Below are 23,978 nucleotides of genomic sequence, written 5' to 3' on the forward strand. Positions count from 1 at the left end.
ATTATTATTTGCGATGAATGCATTGGTTGCCTAGTTAAACTAATTTACCACAACAAATTAATTACAATTATTAATTACAACGCAGTGATATAAATTGTTTATAATCGCAGTTAACTCTCTGTTTAACTCTCGTATGCAGCGAAGATAATTTAAGCAGTTGACTCTGTATCAGAACATAATTAAACTTTAAAGTTTGCCCATAAGTTGCAGAAATGGCAAATGGAATAAGGCAAATTACTGTTGACTGATGAAGACTTCAAGAAAGTGATCTATCATAAAGTACTAAAAGTTATGCAAAGTTGAGTTTTATATAACAAAATCAGGCTAACATAAACCAAATCTAAGCTCTCTAGTTGTCTCTAAAAATTGGATGGGCTAAAATTTTACATAATTTTTGAAAGCGCACTGTAATATTTCCAAAATAAGTATTAATTTGGGGCTGTGGAATAACAATTGGATTAGAGGCTGTTTAATTTATTAATGTAACTAGTATGGTTTGCAAATAACAATTTCCAGGTTATTTTCTGCTCTTCCAATATAACATCAGACAAAATAAAACACCTCACCGTTTCCTTAAATATTACTTTTTATTAACCTATTTAATAAGCACAACAAAATAAACTGAACCTATTCTGATTCAAGTCCTCAAAAATCTTGCGACAACAAGTAAGCCACCTAAACAACTTCTACCAACCGCTATAGCGGTATATCAAGGTTGTGTTTTTCAATATATCGCTTTCTAGCGGCCGCTATTAGTTGATCCTTTCTTTCCTGGAAGGAACGAGTCCGCTCAGTGGTATTTTTACCAAAACTGAGAGCGGCCATGCTGAGCTGGGATGGTGGTGAAGCACCACCAGAAGATAGTGTTCCCTTGCTTGGTGAAGATGAAGCTTGAGCCGAAGTGGATGGAGCCGAAAGGGATGGACTGGTCGGCTCTGGAACAAATCTTACTCGACCCTCCAAGATGTTGCTAATGGTTATGTCGACATTTCGCGTAATCACTGAAAAATTCATTAAATTTTAATGAATTGATGGAAAGAAAGTGTCATAAAGTCACTTGTTTTGCATTGATTTGTATTATGTTGATTACAGTGACATTCAAAACATGTCCAAATTTTATAGCGTCTATTTCAGTTGTAATGTGTAATCTAAACCTTACCTAAATCGTTGTAAATCGCGGTAACTGGTACATGAGGCAAAACCTCCTTAACTTGTGTGGCCATTCGGGACAATTCTGGATTTAGACGACGACTTGCCGATCGTGTGTCAAGTCTCTCTTGGTTGCGCCTGCGCTCTTCCAATATTTTTCTCTTTGACCATTCAGATAAATCAGAAGATGTAATGTCGGTAGCTTCAATCTAAATATAACGTAGATTTAAGGTCAATAAATACAGGGTTGGGTCATACATCTAGACAGAGTTTAGTGGCTTTATTATTATAGGTAGGAAAAAACTATTAATATGAAAGTACTTGTAGGTCACCAGAAAATGTTTGAAGAATATAATTTTTTATGAGAAAGTAGACCAACAATACAAAGGTGATAATTGAAAAAAATAATCCGGCTTAATTAAATTTCACATCAGTACAGTTGCATTGGTATATACCACACTAAATGACATACCTATACCCTGATTATTATAACTTTAGTTGCAGGTCATCAAGGTGAAAATGAGCGGCGTTGCCAATGTTATAAAAAAACGAACCGAAATTGAAGAATATGATTTTACTTTCAAATGTGACATCTAATGTCCGAAGACTATAAACCGTGTTTGTATAAATTTTAGATTGCATTTACAGAAAGGTCTGAGTGGTTTTTACTGTTTTTATTAAACTTTTGAGGTATTGGGACTATTGGGAGTGAGGGAAGCTTAGTTTAAGCGTGTTTAGGAGACCCTGAGTTGAGGGTTTTGAGAACTGATGTGTTTTACTCGGCATTTGTGGATAAACTTTGAGTAATAATGGAGAAATGTTTCTTACCGGTTGAATAAGCTTACTCATGCTAGTAAATGGTAATACTAAAGCTGGATTCATAGTTCTAATTCCGCAAGAAGTAAGCGGTAAGCAGCAAGCAATAGGAGTAAAAAGTAGCGGTGTCAATTCATAGTTCGACTTAAGTAAGAAGGAAATAACATGACTCCAATATCCTTAAAGTCTTATAATGAAAATGATTCATTTCTTGCTGCTTACCGCTTGCGGTTTATGCGGCTTGCGCTTATTTGTCAAACTATGAATTAGAGTGTTACAAGTATATTGTTGATTTTTACTGCAGCTTACTGATTACTTCTTAGTTCTTACGGAATTAGAACTATGAATCCAGCTTTAGCTTTAGTACTGCAAACACATTTTTAGATCAAACTATAGATGTCAGCTTTGCACATAAATCTAATAGAATAAAGTTGTTTGGAGCTAGTATTCAATGGTTTTGGCATAACAGACAGGTTGTTGGAATGTTGTTTGTCCACAAGTAAACCGTTTAATGACCACAGGAACGTAAAAGAGGATCACACAAGGGAGGATCACAAGTCACAACAAATTTCAAAAACGCTGATATTTACGTCAAACTTTGACACTTAGCAAGAAAATCGAAAAACAGATGACAACATTGCGCACTATTGCCAACATATTTTAAGGAGCATAATTTAAATTTGCGTATCTATGCAATGTTATTGTCCAGCAAGTTCGGTTGGCAATAGAATCACCTGTGTTATGCTGTGCAACTAAAGTTATAATAATCAGGGTATATTTAAGAAATCTCCATATTTTTCTTATTGCAAACTCTACAAACATTAAAATGTCAAGATAGGGGTGAGAAAGCATTCTGAAAATACTACCTAACTATGTTGTGAACGGCCGTGGTCAAGTTTCAGTTTTCTTATGAACAATGTAATAAAATAAAATAATAACATTTCTGCATTTTTTAACTAATGATATTTAAAAATTTTCTTCAACAATCAGGTTTGCTTTATCAGAGAAATTAAAGTGGACAAAAGCTGTGTGCTGCATGCAACATTGTATACTTTCCCATTTGAAGTTTTTCTTATACAGGGTGTCCCACGACGAAAGACCTCGATTGATATTGGAAAAAGTATAAATAGGAGAGTTTTGAAAATTTGGTAGGGTACTGATGTGGGCATGCCCAATCCAACTAAAATATTTTCAAGATGGTTGCACTTCCGCTTATACCGGAAGTCGATCACAACTTTCTTATTTTAAATAGAACACCCTATATATTATTACATATTTGGATTCCTCACAAAATTCTGACCAACTTTTGTATAGAATGCCCTATGTCTATCTCTAGCCGTTTTCGAAATATTTGATGTTTTTCCAAAAAAGTGACAGTTGCAACGCTCAACATATTTTTGTACTATGTTAAAACCGTATTTCATTTTGCAATGAAACTTTGGGATATTGTAAATGAAGGATCGTTTTATTATACTGAGGGTGCGTAACGACTCATTTGTATACAGGGTCGTCAAAAAAAAATCATAAACTTGCCACTAAAAAAAATGAAAAATCTCAAGTTTTTTAAATGGAAACCCCCATTTTTTATGACGGAATCATTTTGAGCATTAAAAATTACTATAACTGTGCTATAAGTTTCAATTTACTTGCCTATACCTAGTATCAATCCAATTAATTTTGTCGACGGTATTGGATTTTGGCAACAGCGTACTGAAAATATGGCCTACTTGGTATTTTTTTCGTTTACTGTCTTCACGCATGCAATTATCTACGTTTCTCTGTCAGTTACACGTAATTAGAGAGAGAAATTTTCAAGAAATCTGGAATTTTTATAATAAAAAATGTTTATTCTCAAATAAAACGAAATGGGTTGGATTTAGGTATAGGCAAGTAAATTGAAACTTATAGTAATTTTTAATGCTCAAAATGATTCCGTCATAAAAAATGGGGGTTTCCATTTAAAAAACTTGAGATTTTTCATTTTTTTTAGTGGCAAGTTTATGATTTTTTTTTGACGACCCTGTATACAAATGAGTCGTTACGCACCCTCAGTATAATAAAACGATCCTTCATTTACAATATCCCAAAGTTTCATTGCAAAATGAAATACGGTTTTAACATAGTACAAAAATATGTTGAGCGTTGCAACTGTCACTTTTTTGGAAAAACATCAAATATTTCGAAAACGGCTAGAGATAGACATAGGGCATTCTATACAAAAGTTGGTCAGAATTTTGTGAGGAATCCAAATATGTAATAATATATAGGGTGTTCTATTTAAAATAAGAAAGTTGTGATCGACTTCCGGTATAAGCGGAAGTGCAACCATCTTGAAAATATTTTAGTTGGATTGGGCATGCCCACATCAGTATCCTACCAAATTTTCAAAACTCTCCTATTTATACTTTTTCCAATATCAATCGAGGTCTTTCGTCGTGGGACACCCTGTATTGATCTTTAACAATCTCTATCTCTAATTACTAATTGCTCTATTAAAAACTTGTCAATTGTATTAACTTTTGGTTTTCTTATGATTTTTCACATCAGCATATAGGTATAAGTTTCTGGTAGGTTAACTTTCACATTAATAAAATTTGTTTTCTACTGGTAATAATTAAAGTAGCCACAAACTGTCTAAACATAGAATCCAACCCTGTACAATCTCCTAAAACTTACTTTCAAATCAGATGCGATGTTTTGGCGTATAATATCAGCAAATTCATCCTCTGATAAACTTTTTCTCTCCATTGATGGCAAAAATTTAATATTGTAGTTTGTGAATGGTGAAAACATAAAATATAAAATGTCATTCATGTAAGTTGATCCCAGAGTAGAAATTGCTATGTTTAACAAAGGCCTTTTGATTGTAATACACAAAGGTTGAACTTTTTGAAAAAATTTAAAATATTGGGAATTAAATTTTAACAAAGCTTTTCCATTGGTAGATGATTCCTCTATAAAAAAACGACAGTTGCAAACCTTGCATAATACAGCATAGAAAAAAACAACTTACCTGGACAAACCAAAATTGGTGTTTTACCATCCTTGGTCACTTTTTCCAATTTTTTTTTAAACACATCAGCATTGCTTACTGAACCAACATCCTCAATTCCAAAGCAAGGAAGATTGCTAAGTGGGGTCTTACTCAGTGGCTGAAACCAATCTCTTGATAATCATCAGCTAAACAGTTTTAAGACAAAAATGTCATACAAGAATTGGTCCTACAGCTTTGCTGACAGCCACATGGTCAAAAATTGACAAGCTGTTGCTAACAAACACTTCCACATTCTCTTTTTTTCTCGGATTTTCTACAGATACTGTAATTCCAAAGCAAATGCAAGCTAAATTATTTAAAAATGCCTGAGCCGGTGGTGTGCTAGGCAATATCTGCAAGAAAATTGAGCATTTAGCGTACAACAAGCAGGACAATTGTTAGAATACTTTTTACCTGACCAAGAATAAAAAACACCAACATCAGGATGGATCTTAAGATCAGAAATAGTAAACCAATAGGAGCATAAAGAATGGTTAAAAGTACACTTTTATCATTTGAAACAGGAAACCTGAAATAGCAAAGTCATTTAAATTTCAATCTAGGATTTGGTATTACACTGTTTGTAGGTATATTATTGTGTTACTGAAGGAAGACTTACCTGTTACAATTAACTAGATGTTTAACCTCTATGTTTGCCATACTGTTAGATGATTTGTAGTCTCCTTACACTAAAAAAAATATTGAATCCTCCTAATGTTAAACTCTGAATCTTAGTAGCACAGTGATTTCTGTACAGACCAGTCTCTGCTTAAAAACTTAAGGTTAGTAAGTACCTAAAAATTTAAAATCACTTTGCTCCAGATAATCTTTCAAGGAAAACGGTTTCCTTTACCAGAAACCTATTTTTGCACTGATGTGAAAGTACACTTGGAGTTTGATTTTTCTATTGACATTTGCTTGCTAAATGCCTGAACAACGCGGAACTTTACAGACTTTGCGAGCCACTATAAAGGATCATGGACCTTATCGCACGGCAAGGACATAACATTTATAAACACAAACTAGAAAGACTTTTTCTATTCCTAAAAGTAATTTGATAATTGAATGTCAATGTTATGTTATGGAACTCGAACACCAACTGAACTGACAAGACACGTATTAAAATCAGCTGGTTTGTGTCAATCAAATTGACTGTTAAACGTCAAACTGAAGTCGGTCAATTGTGCCGCGTGAATTGTGAAAGATGTACTACGAGCTCTTGTGACGTCACAATGGATGCTGTGGCTCAATCTTTGTGAACAAGCTTCGTTATACATGTGTATAGCTTTTATATGAGGAACTGAACAAGCAAGAGATATTACACCATTGATATTAACTATTTTTAATTTGTTTTCTCCCTTACCACTAAATAATAATCTCAATAACTCGAAATTTTCTAGGCAGAACTAGCTATAATATAGTTCTTTTCAATTATGAGTTCCTCACTTTTTTCGCTTAAGAACTGAATAGCGTTTTAAATCAATCACTATTTATCAATTTTCGTTCACTTTGAACGCAGTCCTGCGATTTCCACGGGATTCAAATAGTAAGTTTAATCAAACAAAGTGTAACTAAATAGTGTTGAAAATTTAATCTTTAGAAACAGGTCTTACAAAATAACTACATAAATATATTAAATTAAATTATATTTACATACCTACATTATTATATAATACAATTTCATATTACATTCTACAATTTACAATAGCTGCACAATTTACTGTTTCGAATAGTTGGTAAAAGTTAAGAGATTTTCGCAGCAATGTGGAAGTGAGAGCCGAATGGGACTAACGTCTAAATCAAAATTTCGTTTTTTAATCAAATCCTGGAATTCTATCAATTCGGCCTCTGAAATGCCCTTCCATCTTTTCAATTCGGACAGAACTTTCAAGTTAGGGCAGCTAGCTAAAAGTAACTCAACAGTTTGCATGTTCATATCTTTACTGTATAACACCTTGAGCTCTTTCAAATATTTCATTCGGTGAACACGCAAAATATTGGCGATATGTACGTGCTGAATATCAGTAGAGTATCCCACGTGCAGATATTTTATTCTAATTGCTCTGGTCAGAATAAGTTGCAATAAAATTGCGCTATCGCTCACAACCCAAAAGAGTTTTTTCAGTTTACTGAAGGATCCTGGCTTTAACAGACTTGAAAATCGGTTTGCGATATCATAGGTGGTTTCGAACCTAACTCGGTACATGACCAAACTCCTTAAATTTGTGCAGCAGTTTCCAATTACAACTAGAGAGTCTACAGAGATTTGACTCGAGTCCTCCAAATGTATGTGAACTAGTTGATGACCAAATAATTCAAATGTTTTTAGAAAAGATGGCAACCATTTAGGAAGTCTACCTAGTAACAGTCCTTTTAAGCATTTCAACTGTACCAATTCCGAACAGGCACCAAACTCTGGAATATGAACATTGAAAATCAGAGATAAACACTCCAGATTTGGATAAAATTGGCCCAGCAGTTTTAAACTTCTTCTTGAAAAATTGTCTGTAGTAATTTTTTTTATATTATAGTAAGGCCCTCGGCTCATGCACTTTGCAACACAATTAAACTTCTCACAATAACCGGTATTTCGTAGACTAGGCAGTTGGGAAAGCAAACGCGCATGTCCAGGCCTAGTAACTGAAGTTCCCCCCAACTGAAGATATTGCAATTTCGAACATTTAAGAAAATATGGAATACTCTGATCAGTAACTGACTTGGATAAAGTGACATCAATATACAGTATATCCAAGCAATTCTCTGAGATAACCTGAACGATTTCATCGTTACAGTCAAAATGTAAACAAATGAAACGCAGGTTACTCATTAGTTTAATTGCTTTCAAAATTTTAGCGTCACGATTCGATGTGCACCATTCCGAAAGACCTATCTTTATAATCAATGTTTCTAACCCGTTCAATTTATATAAATTTTCATATAAAACAGGCCGGATTAATTCAGGACACCGCGAAAAGTTCAGATGCTTTAACTTGGAATTCATCATCAGCTCGGCTATATTAACCACCAAGGGGTGATAACTACTTTTTTCCTGTTTTATTAAATTTCTGATCGCTTGCAACACTTCAACAGCTACCAGGTCGTACAAACACCAAGGAATCGAGTCCAAAGCGTCACTAAGTCCACTAATGTCTTTGTGAACATATTGCAAGTCGCCTTGAATGTGTGGCGTTATTTGGGAGGGCAAGTTGACCACAAAAGTCCCCATACTTTTTAAACACAGCGTGTGTAAAGTTGGTACTTCTTTGATGTTTGGCATAGTCCGAAAAAAAAATTAATTAGTGTTTTTTTAGATTTTTTTAGACAGGGGAATTTTGAGCATCGAATGAAAACGTGTTAATCGTTTTTTTCCCATTTTAAAGAACCTTTTAACTTTTGTTATTTTTTGATTGTAACTAAATAACTATAATACTAACTTCTATACAGGGTGGTCCATTAGGAACCGCCGCGATCCATTGTGGGAAAACCGTAAGGAGCATAATTCTGAAAATTTGGTGGTATACCAAAGTAGCCGGGGGCAGTTGCTTATTTTAAATGGTACACCCTGTATATTATTATATTTTTAGATTCTGCTAACGATATTAAGTATGTTTCATGTATGATTATCTATCTGCAACGGTTTTCGAGATATTGACGTGTGAAAAATGACATTTTCGGATATTGGAATGTTATAGCTCCTAAGCAGAAGAAGTTAGAGCAAAATGGCTTGCATGTTCCTATCTTAACTTTTTCTGGTGTAGGCCAAAGTCACACTGCAAAGTTTGACAGGTATCATTTTTTTTACTCTTAGAAAATTTTAACAAAATTTAAAAATGTCACCAAGTGATAGATCTCAAAAAGTTAAGATAGGAACATGCAAGCCATTTTGCTCTCATTTCTTCTACTTAGAATAAGCTATAATACTCCAAAATCTGAAAATGTCATTTTTGATAGATGGAATATCATACATGAAACGTACTTGAAATCGTTAGCAGAATCTAAAAATGTAATAATATACAGGATGTTCCATTTACTTTTTATTTTGAAAATTTTCAGTTATGCTTCTTACGGTTTTCTCATAATGGATCGCGGCGATTCCTGGTGGACCACCCTGTATTTTAGAGATGTTCTTTAGTAGATTCCAGTGGCGTAAATAAATTTTTTATTATGTCATTGTTTTTCGAGTTAATTTTTTTTAAATTGAAGGTATATTATTTTCTTACGAAATTAAAAAAAACATGTTTTTTTAAAACATTTTGTTTCAAAGAAAAAAATCGTAATTTTTAAGTTTTTAAGAAATTTTTTATTTAATAAATCAAAAAAACGACAAGTTGATAAAATTTGTATCTACGCCACTGGAATCTCTCTCTCTCTCAAACGTATCTGAAAAAAAGGTTTCCAAACTAGGAAATTCGTGTTTTTCTGTATCTTAATTCAAAAATGAACTCAATAATTGTAATATTTATGTGAGTATGTAACGTCACGTGGAACGAAACAATTGAATAACGTTACACAAGATATTTTATAAAAATACAGATTTTTCTCAAAACGAAAGACAAATTGTGATAGCTAATTAAATAGAAAATAAAATTCTCATTTCAATGGCGCAAAAAAGACCTTCCATTAAAAAAAAAATAAAACTTTATGTGATATAACTCGAAAAACAATGACTTTATAAAAGTTTCACTTACGCCACTGGAAGCTTAACCAATTAGAAGTTATATTTAGCTACAGTAAAATAGGCGAAAATTGGTTTCTTATGCTTAACTGAAAAACAAATTTTTTATATTAACATTTTTCTCAAAAAGGGAGCGTTTTTTCAAAATTTACGCTTTTACCCTAGATATCTCCAAAAAAAATCAAATGCAATGATTTCTATTATCAATTTCATAAAGAATTACCTATCATGGTGTGAAAAGTGCAGTACACTCTATATCTGTAACACGGGGAATATCACTGAAAATCGTTTAAATTTAAATCCATAAACGTTAAACAAGATTGTTTCCCTCATTGTACTAGCAACCAATAAAACTCAAGAAACCTTTCTAGTTCGACCAATGAGAGCTGTTATTATCATCCTAATTAACTATAAATAAATCAGTATAACGTAGTTTCTATTTCCATAAATTGAAATATTGAGTATGATTATTAATCTAAAGGTACGAATCCACTGGATACATTTGTTTCGCAACAATGTTGTGGAAACACATGTTTCCTGTCTATACGGCGAATAAAACATGTTTTGCAACATAAATCGTGTATCGCCGCAACACGGTTTTTGTTGGAAAACATGTTTTTTGTTTCTCGTGTAGACAGGAAACATGAGTTTCCAGCATCTTGTACATTGTTGCGATACAAATGTATCCAGTAGACCTGTACCTTAAAATTTAAACAAAAATATCTAATCTGCTGGGGTGATTTCAATAGTTAGTATTACAATATTTTAGTATTTTCGGGTTGTGTGTTTTTAGTAAATAATCTTGACATGCCTACCCCTCGTGGTTCACGTTGTATCGCATAACATGTGCATTGGTAATTTTTTAGAAAATTTTTCTTTTAGGCAAATAGTTTTGACTAAATAATTTTTTGGATAAAATCTCAGATCAAATTATTTACTCTTATTAATATAATAATACAAGCAAAATTTTGCAAAAAAAAAACACAATTTATTCAATAAAACGTGAACCTTCGGAATATAACTTATAATTAATTACTCTAAAATAAGTTATTCATAATGTCTTACCTTTTTTGAGAAAGCCACTTAAAAATTGACTTAAAATTTAAACAAAACCTTAAATTTGGAATAGAGTCACACTAAAATAGTCAGTACCTTTCAGTTAGAAATGTCTGGTAAAACTGCTGTACGGTCGTCACATCCGGATTTTAGGTAGACAAATTCGGTACAGGTACGTCCCTAAACAAAGAAATTGTGCGAAAGGGCAAGTGTCCGACTTTTGGACTTAAAAATATTGATTTTATGGTGCCGGCTAGTGATAAACCTGGGTCGCAGTACGCGTAACTACCAAAAAGAATGTGGATATTACCTTGCAAATGTCAAGAAGACAGGTAAAGAAATAGCGAAAATCTGAATTTTTATGGTACCCTTGCATTTGTCCCTCTCAGAAACAAGAGACTTTTCTAAATAAGATCTTGACAAAAAAAAAACACAGCTGAACCAGGGATAACTGTTTATGTACCTTCAACAACACACAGATTTACAACTTTTCAGGTAAATAAGCTACAAAAACTTTTTTAAACCCTAGAATCAAGTATTTCGTCTTATTAAATTATTAACATTTATTCAATGGGTAAGATTAAGCCATTATCCTAAAGTAAACAGAATAATGAGACTGTTAACTCATTAGTTATAGGAATCATACAGTTTTCCCGTGCGTCATCAACTTATGATAAGAAAGCGCACATAAAATATTGATTTCATCCTTGTCTATGGTTAACATTTAGAAAGTGTAAATATCCAAATAATGTATCGTAAACTGCTTTTTGGACCCTTGAACTTTAAAACCCTCCGCTTCGCGTCAAGTCTGAAATTGTTAGCGGGAGCAAAAGTTGTACTTTCCTCCCTAATTGCGCAAATATCTATTGAACACTGTCATCCAATTTAAAAGCAGTTCATGAATATAGTTTTTAATACGTCTAAATATCAACTTCGTGGCATAAATGAATGAAGAAATTGCCATGGAACAAAGGGATAAAACCACGTTGGACCTACTACCAGACAACAGTACAAAATCGCATTTAGAATTTTTTTATATTAAAATCTAAGCCTTAAATAGATATTTTTGCTTTTTTAGATCACTTTTAACCCCAGTGTCATAAAATGTTATTTTTAATAGTTCAGTAACGTATTAAAAGTTGAATTTTTAATGCGTTTGTAGATAATATGTTACTTATTTCTGAAATTAATAACCAAACCGATTAATATAAGTCATCTTTATTACGGTCAATTTTAGGTTGTAATATCGTTTATTTGGGATGAATTACGTGCGGGTTTCTCCTGTTAAACCGTTCGCAAGGTGTAAAAAAATGTGGCTTACTGCATGCTCCTTCCTCAACGGGCTGAAAATTAATTTTTATTTCAATCCAACCAAAAACAAAAAAGAAAAGTTACCATTTTCTGGGTTTTTAAAATAAAATTTAATGTAGGCAAGGACAGTCGTTCGATCAGTTTCTTCTCAAATTTTCGCAATTTGGTCTCGAATATGGATTTATCAAATTTTCGACTTGGCTTTTTTGTGACGATTTTTTTGGGGCTGTTGTTGGTTAAAGATGGCGCTCGAAAGCTGTACACGTCTTGTTTGAAGTCTGGTGAGACAAACTGACGAATTTGGGCACTTGTCAGTCTAGAAAAGTTGTTTATAAATATAAATTAATAAAAACTTTTTGTTTTTTAGTTTTACTTGAAAGATTTTACTTATTTTGAGTACCTACTTAAGTAAAAACTTTCCCGGAGGTCCTCTATAAGCTGTCGTATGGATTTCTGAGTATTCACTTGAAGTTAAAACTTTTCCGTCAACAATGTCACTATCACTACTGGATTCAGAATCTTCATCTTCAGACTGATCACTAGTTTGGGAAAAAGCATCCATAACCTAAATATTGTCAAAACATATTTAGAATGTTGATTTTAGAAATTTTTATCGGACGCCCTAATTGATCTTCCTAATAGCCATCCTCCTTGTATAGTATACTGCTCATTGTTGCTCCTTGTGCAATATTTTTTGTCTAATTATAGCTTCAAATAATGAAATTAAACCTAATTTAAGACTGAATTATGACTTAATCTAGTGTATACTTCAGAAAATATCTTCATTAAAATTTTTGTTTTTCTTTTAAAATTGTATATTATAGCTTATAATTTGAGTTCCAATAAGTGTGGAAATAGTGTCACTTTTAGCATCTTCAATTAGGTTCACAGTTTTTTGCTTAAATTCTCGTCTATTCTTTACCATCTTTTTTATATCTCTGGTGCCTACAACTTTAGCGGAGTCTTTACCACCTTTTCTCAGTTTCTCACTTCTTTTTCAACCAAATTTCCGTATTGACAACATCTTCTGAATATTGAGCTTTTCTATCGATTTTGCTCTTAGCTTTTCAGCAGATGTGTCAATTATTATTTTACTTGAACTCTATCACTGTTTATGTATTTTATTAATTATTATTGTGTTTTGTCAACTAAGGTATTCAAGTGACCCAATAATTCAAGATTTATTTTATTTTCTAAAGGTGATCTTTTAGGGCCATTTGAATATTAGCAATTTTCTGTAAAATCTTATCTGTATTAGCATGCACAAAGGTCTAACTGTAAATTTAAAAAAATAAATTTTTCTAATTTTGGCATATAAAGTGACACTTTTCAGAACTGATTAGAGTGACAAAATAAGTATCATAAAGTTACATAAAGTATCACTTTATGTAACTAGTTATGAAAAGTTCATTTCATCACTCCTTGTTTTTATGCATTTCCGTAGAAACATATGGGCGACATCCATCATAACATGTCGTTGTCACTGTTTATACAAGGTGCTATGAAAGTGAATATTTGTGTTAAATCACTTTAAAAGATGGTTTTTACCGCTTTTTGGTCAAAATTAGAAAAAATTATGTATGCAACACGTTTCGAAAATGTCTTATTGTATAACTCATTCAAATTGTAGGACCTCGCTGCGTTCGCCCTACAAACATTCATTCGTTACACAAAATCGATCTTTTCGTAACTGGTTACATAAATAGCTATTTTAAGAACTTTTTAACTTTAATTTTTATTTTATGCAACTACAAGTTCTATCATTCTACAAAAATGACTTAAAATATATTGTTTATTTTCAGACATTTTCAGTGTAGTAGACAGCTTAAACCCTACTTGCAAAAAACACAAAATTCGCGAAATTCGACATTAGTGACCCCAATCGGGGCTGGCACTTTGGCAAAACCAACATCCCTACTTAACCTCAATTTGGGAAATATAGGAAATTTCAAGTTTTCGCTTATCGCTTTTGCCATTTCATCAACTTTGGCCAATTGACTGGCGGCCATCAAACTATTAACGATCTGTTTCGCTGTTAATTGTGTGATTTTTTGGTTTGGTAGTTTTCGGTGTTTGACTAAAAACTTTTTGAGTTCGATTATGTGACGGGCGCTTTCTCCCCACCATTTTTTGTACTGTGAGGATGGCTCCCTCTGATAGCAAGAGCAGCGCAGACAAAAAGTAGCACTATTTTGTGACGTACGAGTGAGAAAAGTGTAGGTAGGCGCCGCTATTCTAGCAATCTGTAAGGGTTTGACCTCTTTAAAGCAATTAAAGCTTATTCGAAAAAGTTACCTCGGTTTCCTGGAGTTTTTTCCTTGGTCTTGGTTTTGTGTGTCTCTTATCAGTTTTTTTGCGCGTTTTAGTACTTTTCTTGCTGCTTTGTGATGTAGTACTGCCAAAAAGCCCTCGATTTTCCGCCATTTTTATCATGTATTTGTCGTCTAATTTTATAACTTCCTGTCCAAAACAAAGTAAATTGTTCAATTAGTAACTTGAAGACTGAAAGAAAACCAACCTTCCGTTGTATCAGAGACAGAAAACATCCTTCCAGTTTGTTGATACTAGTTGGAAGCTCAAAACTAGCAAACAGATCGGTGTCAGGCACCTACAAACTCAAACATTTGAATTAATTCAAATTGGCAAACCAAACTAAAAGTTACAACCTGAATGCTATCCAAGAACTTCTGTTTCGAATCCAAAACGGCAGACGAGTTGTCCGAGTTCTGGTCGCCCGCCTCAATTTTCTGCATCACTATCGAATTCTGAAATTTTTACCATATTTTGAAAAAGTGACAAACATTTATAGGTCTGAAAAATGCTATCCACCAACCTATGTCGTGATTGGATGTTTTCTTTACAAAAGCTTTACTGATTTCATATGACCAACTGTTAACTAATAACTAACTGGCAACAAGGCTTTCTAATGTGAAGTGAACATGTGACTAACTGTAAAATAATGTCACATTTGTTAATTATTCACTTTGGACTCCCCTAAGAACGTTTTTTAAAATGTTATATGTGCACAGTTCTTGTATAATGATGAGAAAGAGAAACAAGACTACAAGATGTTGTTCAATGATAAATTTGAATATTTAAGCTGTAGATGGTTCACACATTTTCATTTCACAACCTTTTCAATCATATTTCTAACACTTCTCTAAGAATTATTTTAACTTTTTAATATTTTTTCTATCATATGACCTTTCTAAGGCCTTCGACTGAGCATCCCAATTAGTTTAACGTACAAACCTCTTCAATTGGTGCCAAATCCGACACAAAGGTCTTGCCCAAGGCTGCTGCGTGCTGTAACTTAGCCATCCGGTTCATATCTTCCAAGGTCCTGGTGACCATAAGGTCATTTTCTGAGTCCAGCTCGGAGTGAGTCTCGTAGAGCACAAATTGAATCTAAATAAAAGCGTTCAGTACTTTTTTTTTTCGAAAACACGCATTTAGCGCGGACAACTCACTTGAGGCCTTGACATGGCGAATCGTAAAGTTTTTTTTTGTTCCTCCAGAATGTTTAGCACTCGATTTTTAGTTTCTTGCGTTTCTTCCGATTCGGTCAATACTTTAAGAATCGATAAGTCACCTCCGCGACTGCATACCTAGTTTTTTGTAACCAGAAAATGTGATGAGAGGTAAAATTATTATGATGAAACGTAAAAGTGTAACGAGAATAAGTCGCAAAATAGATTGCTAGACAAAATGAATGGGACAGTAAAATTTTGGCTCCTTTTTAAGCGCCGTTTTCTACTCGATTCTAAATTTGCTGATCCAAAGTTTAAAGCAATTAATCTTTCGATTCATTCGATTATTCAAAGCGATTGTTTTAAAAATTTAACGAGTCTATAACACGGTTATTTGAAAAAAAATCAAAAAACTAATAAGGTAGAGTTGTAGGGAATTATATTCTCTACAAGACTGAATCAGGGCATTTTTGCCCTAAATGGTCATTTAAGGGAGATATTCCAACAAAACTGTTTTAAAAAAAGTAGCGAGTCCATAACTCGGTTATTTGAAAAAAAATCAAAAAAAGTGTAATAAGGGAGAGTTGTAGGGAATTATATTCTCTACAAGACTGAATCAGGGCACTTTTGCTCTAAAAAGTCATTTAAGGGAGATATTCCCCCAAAACGGTTTTAAAAAATTTAACGAGTCCATAACTCGGTTATTTAAAAAAAATCAAAAAAGTGTAATAAGGGAAAGTTGTAAGGAATTATATTCTCTACAAGATTGCATCTAGGCCCTTTTGCACTAAAAGGTCATTTAAGGGAGATATTCCCCAAAACTGTTTTAAAAAAAGTAACGAGTCCATAACTCGGTTATTTGAAAAAAAATCAAAAAATGTGTAATAAGGGAGAGTTGTGAGGAATTATATTCTCTACAAGACTGCATCAGGGCACTTTTGCCCTAAAAGGTCATTTAAGGAAAATATTCTCCCAAAACTTTTTTAAAAAATTTAACGAGTCCATAACTCGGTTATTTGAAAAAAAATCAAAAAAGTGTAATAAGGGAGAGTTGTAAGGAATTATATTCTCTACAAGACTGCATCAGGGCACTTTTGCCCTAAAAGGTCATTTTAGGAAGATATTCCCCCAAAACTGTTTTAAAAAAAGTAGCGAGTCCATAACTCGGTTATTTGAAAAAAAATCAAAAAAAGTGTAATAAGGGAGAGGGAGAGTTGTGAGGAATTATATTCTCTACAAGACTGCATCAGTGCCCTTTTGCTCTAAATGGTCATTTAAGGGAGATATTCCCCCAAAACTGTTTTAAAAAAAGTAACGAGTCCATAACTCGGTTATTTGAAAAATAAACCAAAAAAAGTGTAATAAGGGAGAGTTGTGAGGAATTATATTCTCTACAAGACTGCTTCAGGGCACTTTTACCGTAAAAGGTCATTTAAGGAAGATATTCCCCCAAAACGAGTAATTTAAATTTAACTTAAAATTTTGATTGATGTATGTTAAGTGCGATCAATATTCGTGAGCATATTTTAATGAGTGATGTCATATGATCTCTTTTTCAACATTTCGGTTGCGGTAAACAGAAAACACTATTTGAACTTTTAAAAAAATGTTTCCCACACAAAATCAATTGTAACGGAATGTAAAGAAGAACCAAAATACTAAAACTGTAACAAAACACTCATCAGTAAAGTACCAAGTCAATGGGATCCACAACAGCTGAATAACTATTGGGCGGGGTGGCAAATACAGCCACTACCTCCTCCATATAAGCTGAATCGGGATGGATGTCAGTCAATCGGTCCGAATAGATTTTGATATTGTTCACCCCAATTTGAGTAAAATAACTTTCGTACTCGCATTTTCTGCAACTCAAATTGGATTAAAAAAAAACTAGTTTAGTTATCTGAAAACCAACTTAGGACCGGCGCTAAAAGCCATAACTTTTTTAATACGCTCGTTCTGAACTAGCAGGGTTGCCAAGTATGCTGTAGTCCTGGGGGAATTTACGTGCGTCTGTATAACGTTGCCGGCTAGTCCCAAATCGAGCAGAACTTTATTGAACGTTGCGGCACCCTTACAAAATGACTTATCCTAAAAAGGTGAAATTACCTGAAAGTTAACTTTTGACAGTTTGAGAAAACCTGCACTATCAATTGAGACTCCTTGACGAATTTACTGGTGGCCAATACGCCCCGTTTCGAAGATGGAAAAATCAGAATATGGGGACAGTGTTCGTCCCACTTGCACGTGTTTTCCTCTAAGTCTTCGTTATTCTCAATTAGTTTTATGTTCATTGTGGTTTCCAGGTCTTTAGCTAACTTTTCCAGATCACTTCAAAATTATCAGTTTACTTTTGCACCCTTAGAATGAAGAAACTCACCCAACTTTCATGGAGTTAACCCAGCAAGTCACAGGGTTGTTTTTAGCCTGTTCGGTGACTTTCTCGTCCCTCAGATGATTCGGGAGCAGTTCATCCAAAGATAAAGCATTATTTTTGATCCTATACATCATTAAAAATCAAGTACATGTAGTAACTTCAATATATTCTGGATTAAAGTGACCTTAATCGAGCTACAGAAGCGGCCAAACGTACTCTTTGACTCCATAACGCATTTTCAGGATACTTGAGAGCTTCTAGTTCAATTTGTTCGGTTTGTTCGCGTTTCTTGAAATTTCGATGATAGAGGTCGAAAAATAACAGCCATACGTGTTCTCGGTACCCTTCCAACTGAAATTAAAAGAGTCAATCAATAGATCAGACTCAGTCAACTAATGGAATGAACAAAGAACAAAACAGAAAAGTTATACAACAAAACTGCTATGAAACATATTTGCTCGTGTAATGTTTTTGTATAAAAAATGTCCATTAACGCCAACTTTTGATTGCAATTACCAGATAGCGAAGCACATTTAATTTTCCCTTGCAAACTTTGAGTAAACTATGGCAATTTTGTGTTTAAAACTTGTTTGGAATGTCACAAACTTATTTACCCTGTCTATAAAAGGTATTTGGCTACACGCAAGTAGTAAATTATCGCTGTTTTAAACCAGTTTAAATTTGTTCGGATGCATTCCCCGTATTTGCGTGATTTCTGTAAAATTTGAATATGTACTTTTTAATTAGAAACTGTTGTTCTATTTGAAATTAGGTAAGATTCTAATCTAATTCTAGCCTGATTACTGAGAGAAAAAATCTTTCAAATTTGAAATTATTTACAGAACTTGATGATAACGAATTGAAAATTGTTATTTTTCCATCGAGTTTAGAGAGTGGTACTTTTCCCCACGATGACTGAAGTTGCATTAGATATTAAGTCTAGTGCAAAGAAAAATTCTTTTACAGTTACGAAAACAGATTACTTATACTTACTTAGAACATTTTAGAATAGAAATATATCTAAAAACTTACTTGATGATGTATCTGAAAGAATGCTGCATCATTAAGAGCTTGATTTAGGATGCTTTTATCTGCAAATAAAAAAAATATTTTATATTTTTCCAATGGTCTTAGAGCGAAAACGTACAGCGAAAAACATCAAAAATGAGCGAGTAAACTCTTCTCATTTCATGTTCATTCTCAAATTGAACTGGCAAAGCTGGGTTGCTCAAAAGGCATCCGGCTTTGGAAATATCCTGCACAGTCCATGTTATTTTTCTCAAAAAGCTTTTCTTCTTTGGTTTAATTGGTAAATTTTCTTTTTCCTCCTTAAAATCTTTTCTGGGTTTGGGCAAAATATTCCACTCGTGCAGTTTGTTAACTTTGGGATCTTCGTTAATGATCATCCTAAAAATTAGAAGTCAAATTGGGTGATTCTCTAACTCAAAATTGTAATTTTGAAGGGCTAAACTGACTTTGATATTTGAATGTCATTATTGGGTGTGTTGTAATCATCGGCTAACCTTTCTTGACAATTGACTACACGTCAACAAAAATGGTTTAAGGGTTAAAGCAGAAAATGTAAATTTAATAAAAATACAAATTTTCTCAACTATTTATCAAACTTTTACTACAAATTTTAATAATATTTCCCAGTTAGTAAGTAAATACCTGAACTTCAATAGCTTCTCATCCAAATTATTGGTCATTTTGTTCACACTTAATCACCACTTTAACCCTCCTAAAAGGACTGCCAAAAGGAACTCAAACTGTTCGTTGGAGTGTGCATGCAATTGTAATTAAAACCGGAATTATCCGACATTCCAACATACATTTGCGTGTTGCATTGCAACATATTTTTAACGAAAGTTATTTAGTTACGGTAACTGGCAGTAGAATAACTTACCCTAAACGTTGTTTTTCAACTAATTTATAGTAAATTTTTGTTTGCCACGTGTGATCACTTGGTAGAATAAGGTCGTACAGTTCTTCGTCCATTACGTCGGATTGCATTTCAGGAAAGTACTGTTTGAAAAACTGCAAAATCAAAGTGTATTGAAAACTTATCGAAAATTGTTCACTAAATTTTGAAACAAAGCTTTTTGACATTTTTCTTTATGTATTAACTGTTGTTATGTTAAAAACTACTTTAATTTTCAAAACTATTGATAGAATAAGATGCGTCATTTTTAGTTAATTTAAAAAAGCTGTTTAAGAAGACTTCAATTATTTTTAATTGCAACTCTACACATATAATAATGACATTACTTTTTCTTTATTTTCATAGTCTTTTACGAAATAATGGTTTTCCTGTACGATTTTCTTGTATTATAAAGTTAGGTAATATTTGTTGGAACTATTATGAACAATTCGATTGTGTACTATTTACAAGATTTAAATGTAAATTATAATACATATACCACTATATGTATTACAAGTTTTGACGACATACTTGTAATACATACTATTATAGTTACTAAACAATGGTCTTACCGTGGGCCAAAGGGCCGAGAAATCACCACCATCGCACAAGTTGCTACTCAAATTTACCCATAAAACATGATCTTCGCTGTTGTTGCCTAGAATGTAACCATTCCTTGGCATATCTTTATTATAGTCATCCATTTTTCTATTAAGCACTGTAATTGAACATTGAAATAAGGGAGTTAAGAAGGGCTAACTGTTTTCTATGCTAGAGTTAAGTGTACATTTAATGAATTTGTTATATACCACAATTAAATGTACCAATGCAGTGTCTAAATTCTAAATCAGGTTAAAGTTAATTTTGCGCTAATTAAACGTGAACTTCTTCCAGGTAGGACAACAATAACAGACCCTGCTATTTATAAAATGATTAATATACTGGCTTATTGACTTTGTGAAAACGTCACCTGAAAGCTACCTTAAGGGCACTTATACTTGCAGCGTGTATATCCCCTTAAAGCCTTCAAACCTTCTATAACTATAGCAAATCGATAAGACCTAATATTTGTTTTTATTTAAGGGAAAAAATCATATTTACTGAAAATGTTATGTATTGGTAACACGCGATAAAAAATCGGGCCAATATAAAAAATGCCCTAATGGGTAGTTAAAAAATTTCAGATAATTTTTTTAACGGTACAAAGTTAGTGAATTGTTTTAGTTTCTTGTTTATTTGTAAACGTAATAAATTTGTAATTGACCTACATATTATAATATCAATATCAAAATCTGTGGTTCACTGTTAATTATTAATATTAATTTTAAAAATGGAAAATGTATTAATAATATTGTTTTAAAATCCAAAAAATGTTGGAAATGCTATTTCGTCCTAAAAAAAAATGTGTGTCATTTGCCCAGCATAATAAAATTATCAGAGCTTATATATTTGACTTGCAGTTATTTACATTATTTCTAAAGATTTAAAAAGCAAAAAGTCGCCTAAACCAAAATATTTTTTTTTTGTTAAAATATTAAAAAATCCAAACTTTTTCCTCTACTTTTCCATAATAAACTGATTTTACGTGGTTCTGCTGAAACTGCAATTTCATGCATTCAACTCTGCCAGTTTACGAGATCCCTTCACTAAACATCGAAAAAACTTTCTGTGTTTACTTTCCTTTAATCATAGACTAATTTACAACAAATTTTGCCTTTTAAACTAGTAAAATCAATCTTAACATTAGCAAATTAGTTAAACTGGCAATTAGAACCATAAAACGTATAAACAGGAAAATAATGGATAACATTGACCTTATTGGCTATAATCTTTTTCGAGCACAATATACCTTTAGAACTAATTTAAATGTGGTTGGTGCCCTTTATAAGGGCCAAGGGCGTTTTTTACTTTTTATGCACTTTTAAAGAAAATAAAAATAAAATGATGAAAACCCACCTTTCTTGATTATTGACACGTTCCAATGGTTCCACTGACACTGATATTTGGTTTTTTGACTTTTTCATGAAATTAATAGTATTTATTCGAATGGGACCTTGTCGATGCCGACACCTGTTTAAGTGTCACGAAATATGGTAAAATATACCGACCTAGCGACCCTTTACCCTTATTTTAGCGATTTTCATGCCAATGGCGTATCAATTTTGCGCGGTGCAAATTATTTGTTTTGTAGTCTTAGTTGGACAGCTTATTCACCACTTATTGGTTGATTTGTAGTTTAAATTTTTTAAACAAAATTTTCAATATAAATAAAGTTAATTTTTTTCTAGTCGACCACACTGATAGTAACCACATATATGTAGATTTTAAAAGTTAGTTGCCAGTTCACGTCATTCCATATTCTTTGATTTTCGCCATATGAACGTCACGTCCTAACTTTTGAGATACAATTTTTTTAACAGATTTTTAAGAAGTTTCGTGATCTACAAAAAGTTTTAAGTTTTAATCTCATTTAATTTTAAATATAATCAGGTGGAAATGAAAGAAACAAACAGCCTTTTAGTAAAAGTTTAGCAATGTTTTAAGTGTGTTAATATTTATTTTAGCTCTGATGATTTAATTCCTTAGAAGGAAAATACATGTTAATTAAGAGTTTTGACAGATGTAATAAAAAACTATCCCTGGAATACTACACATCCCTTGCTAGGTAAAGGAACATTATCCTATCCAGCTGTCTCTGAAAAAAAATTAAAAGAAAAACAGTTTAACAGACTCAATCACATGTTGTCTTTTTTCTCACAATTTAATTTTTCATTTTTCTCTGCGGTTAGCCTTTAGCCTTAACTTTGACCAATCAACCTGCATAGACAACCTAAAGGCCTAAAGTAATCAAACCAAATAAATAAAAAAAAAATTGGGTTTTCAATTAAAAATAAACTTCTTTAAAATTTGCTATAATAAATTAAAAAGAGTATAAATATAAAATTAAACATGTTGGTATCCTCCTCCTGGCAGGTCTTGTTTGTCCTTACTCACACTTTTAAGACCTTATTTACTTTTTTTCATTACTTTCATAAACAACACCATGTCTGAAAAATAAAAAATATTTTAATAGGAGTGATAAATAATAATAGCAACACTTACTAATAAACAGGATTAAAACAATTCCTAGCATTACCCACATCCAGCATCTCCAAGCTCGCTTTGAGTGCTCTTCTAATTTAGCTGATTCAACAACTAATTTTGAAAAGTTCTTCTCAGTTAAATCAGCTGCATTGGATGCCACCTGCACATTTTTCAGATTAACTCAGTTAAAATAAAGTATCCATAAATACCTACCACTGTGTCCTTTTTAATTATCCTATTAGCTACTTCAGACTGTTCTTTCAGAGTTTTAGTAAACACAAGCATTTCCTCAGCTATCTTATTCTGCTGCTCTTCCTGATATTTGATCACTTCTTCATAATCAGCAGTACCATTCAGAGCTTGATGAGTATTCCTCTGTCTCAGGCTATTCCCTAATAAACTCTCTCTTATGAGTAGAGGATCATTAAATTCATCATATTTGCTAATTGTGGTTATTCCCAAAGCACTTTTAATGTTCATTATTCTTTTTTGGTAGGCTTTTATTGATTCAATTGATGTGCTAAAAATTAAACTGTTGAAAAACTAAACTGCTTCAATAGGCAATCAACTTACTGGGAGTGCTTCTTCACATCTTGAAGCATATCTTCTAAGGTATTTATATACTTCTGGAACCTTTCGTCATCTTTTTGGTTTTTACACATAAGCTCACACTTGGCCAGCAACCTTCTTAGATTGATTTCCTGTCTTGAGAGCCCTACCATATTGTTCAGATTTCAAAAGGTAACTAACTATAGACTTTGTATTACATTTAATGACATAAATACTCAAAAACACCACTTAAAACGAGTCAAATTCAATTGTGACCTGTATAAATATTGGAAATTGTGATAAATATAAAGAGAATACTTTATCAACCTATTTTCAAGTTTCACGTTCCACGTTTCACTGGTTTAAGTTTCTATTTCTACACTGCATTGATTTGATTGGGTGATTGGAATTTGCAGTAAATGGATTAAAATTAAACTAAAAATCAATTACTTTGAAATAATAAACTTATTTTGACTGAGTTTTGAGTTTAACAGTTATCATCTGGAAACTGGAAATGCCGCAATGTGACTTCTGTC

General features: G+C 32.7%; 3 protein-coding genes across 8 annotated transcripts; all 3 read right to left on the minus strand.

The window, feature by feature from the left end:
- Positions 1–568: 568 nt before the first annotated feature.
- LOC145724030 (lipid droplet-regulating VLDL assembly factor AUP1-like) lies at positions 569–6,108 on the minus strand. Of its 2 annotated transcripts, none has more exons than XM_081972098.1 (8): positions 5,853–6,108; positions 5,619–5,793; positions 5,414–5,528; positions 5,176–5,352; positions 4,979–5,117; positions 4,642–4,919; positions 1,160–1,358; positions 569–1,001 (listed from the first exon to the last, which is right to left on the minus strand). In XM_081972098.1, exons 2-8 carry the CDS (start codon positions 5,657–5,659, stop codon positions 697–699), a joined length of 1,254 nt encoding a protein of 417 aa, XP_081828224.1. In that variant the 5' UTR covers positions 5,660–5,793; positions 5,853–6,108; the 3' UTR covers positions 569–696. The 2 variants fall into 2 exon arrangements, with proteins under 2 accessions (XP_081828224.1, XP_081828225.1); XM_081972099.1 differs by having other exon boundaries at positions 5,619–5,688; positions 5,794–6,108.
- Positions 6,109–11,932: 5,824 nt separating this feature from the next.
- Positions 11,933–22,006, minus strand: LOC145724710 (putative methyltransferase NSUN7). 5 transcript variants are annotated; one of them, XM_081973109.1, is made up of 18 exons: positions 21,766–21,994; positions 20,382–20,527; positions 19,795–19,925; positions 19,036–19,295; positions 18,921–18,979; positions 18,073–18,239; positions 17,892–18,011; positions 17,659–17,842; positions 17,427–17,602; positions 17,205–17,373; positions 15,512–15,649; positions 15,294–15,449; positions 14,708–14,806; positions 14,560–14,649; positions 14,337–14,501; positions 12,446–12,606; positions 12,126–12,357; positions 11,933–12,073 (listed from the first exon to the last, which is right to left on the minus strand). In XM_081973109.1, exons 2-18 carry the CDS (start codon positions 20,511–20,513, stop codon positions 11,981–11,983), a joined length of 2,532 nt encoding a protein of 843 aa, XP_081829235.1. In that variant the 5' UTR covers positions 20,514–20,527; positions 21,766–21,994; the 3' UTR covers positions 11,933–11,980. The 5 variants fall into 5 exon arrangements, with proteins under 5 accessions (XP_081829235.1, XP_081829234.1, XP_081829238.1 ...); XM_081973108.1 differs by having other exon boundaries at positions 17,653–17,842; positions 21,766–21,972; XM_081973113.1 differs by lacking the exons at positions 11,933–12,073; positions 12,126–12,357 and adding an exon at positions 14,245–14,284 and having other exon boundaries at positions 12,448–12,606; positions 17,653–17,842; positions 21,766–22,002.
- A 699-nt stretch (positions 22,007–22,705) lies between these two features.
- On the minus strand, positions 22,706–23,953 carry Use1 (Vesicle transport protein Use1). Its single transcript, XM_081974422.1, has 4 exons — positions 23,467–23,953; positions 23,107–23,413; positions 22,912–23,053; positions 22,706–22,856 (listed from the first exon to the last, which is right to left on the minus strand). Exons 1-4 carry the CDS (start codon positions 23,613–23,615, stop codon positions 22,816–22,818), a joined length of 639 nt encoding a protein of 212 aa, XP_081830548.1. The 5' UTR covers positions 23,616–23,953; the 3' UTR covers positions 22,706–22,815.
- Between the last annotated feature and the right edge of the window lie 25 nt (positions 23,954–23,978).

The sequence above is a fragment of the Ips typographus genome, linkage group LG2 (assembly GCF_016097725.1).
Source record: "Ips typographus isolate SLU linkage group LG2, UJ_Ityp_2.0, whole genome shotgun sequence".
In the NCBI taxonomy this organism is placed as follows: domain Eukaryota; kingdom Metazoa; phylum Arthropoda; class Insecta; order Coleoptera; family Curculionidae; genus Ips; species Ips typographus.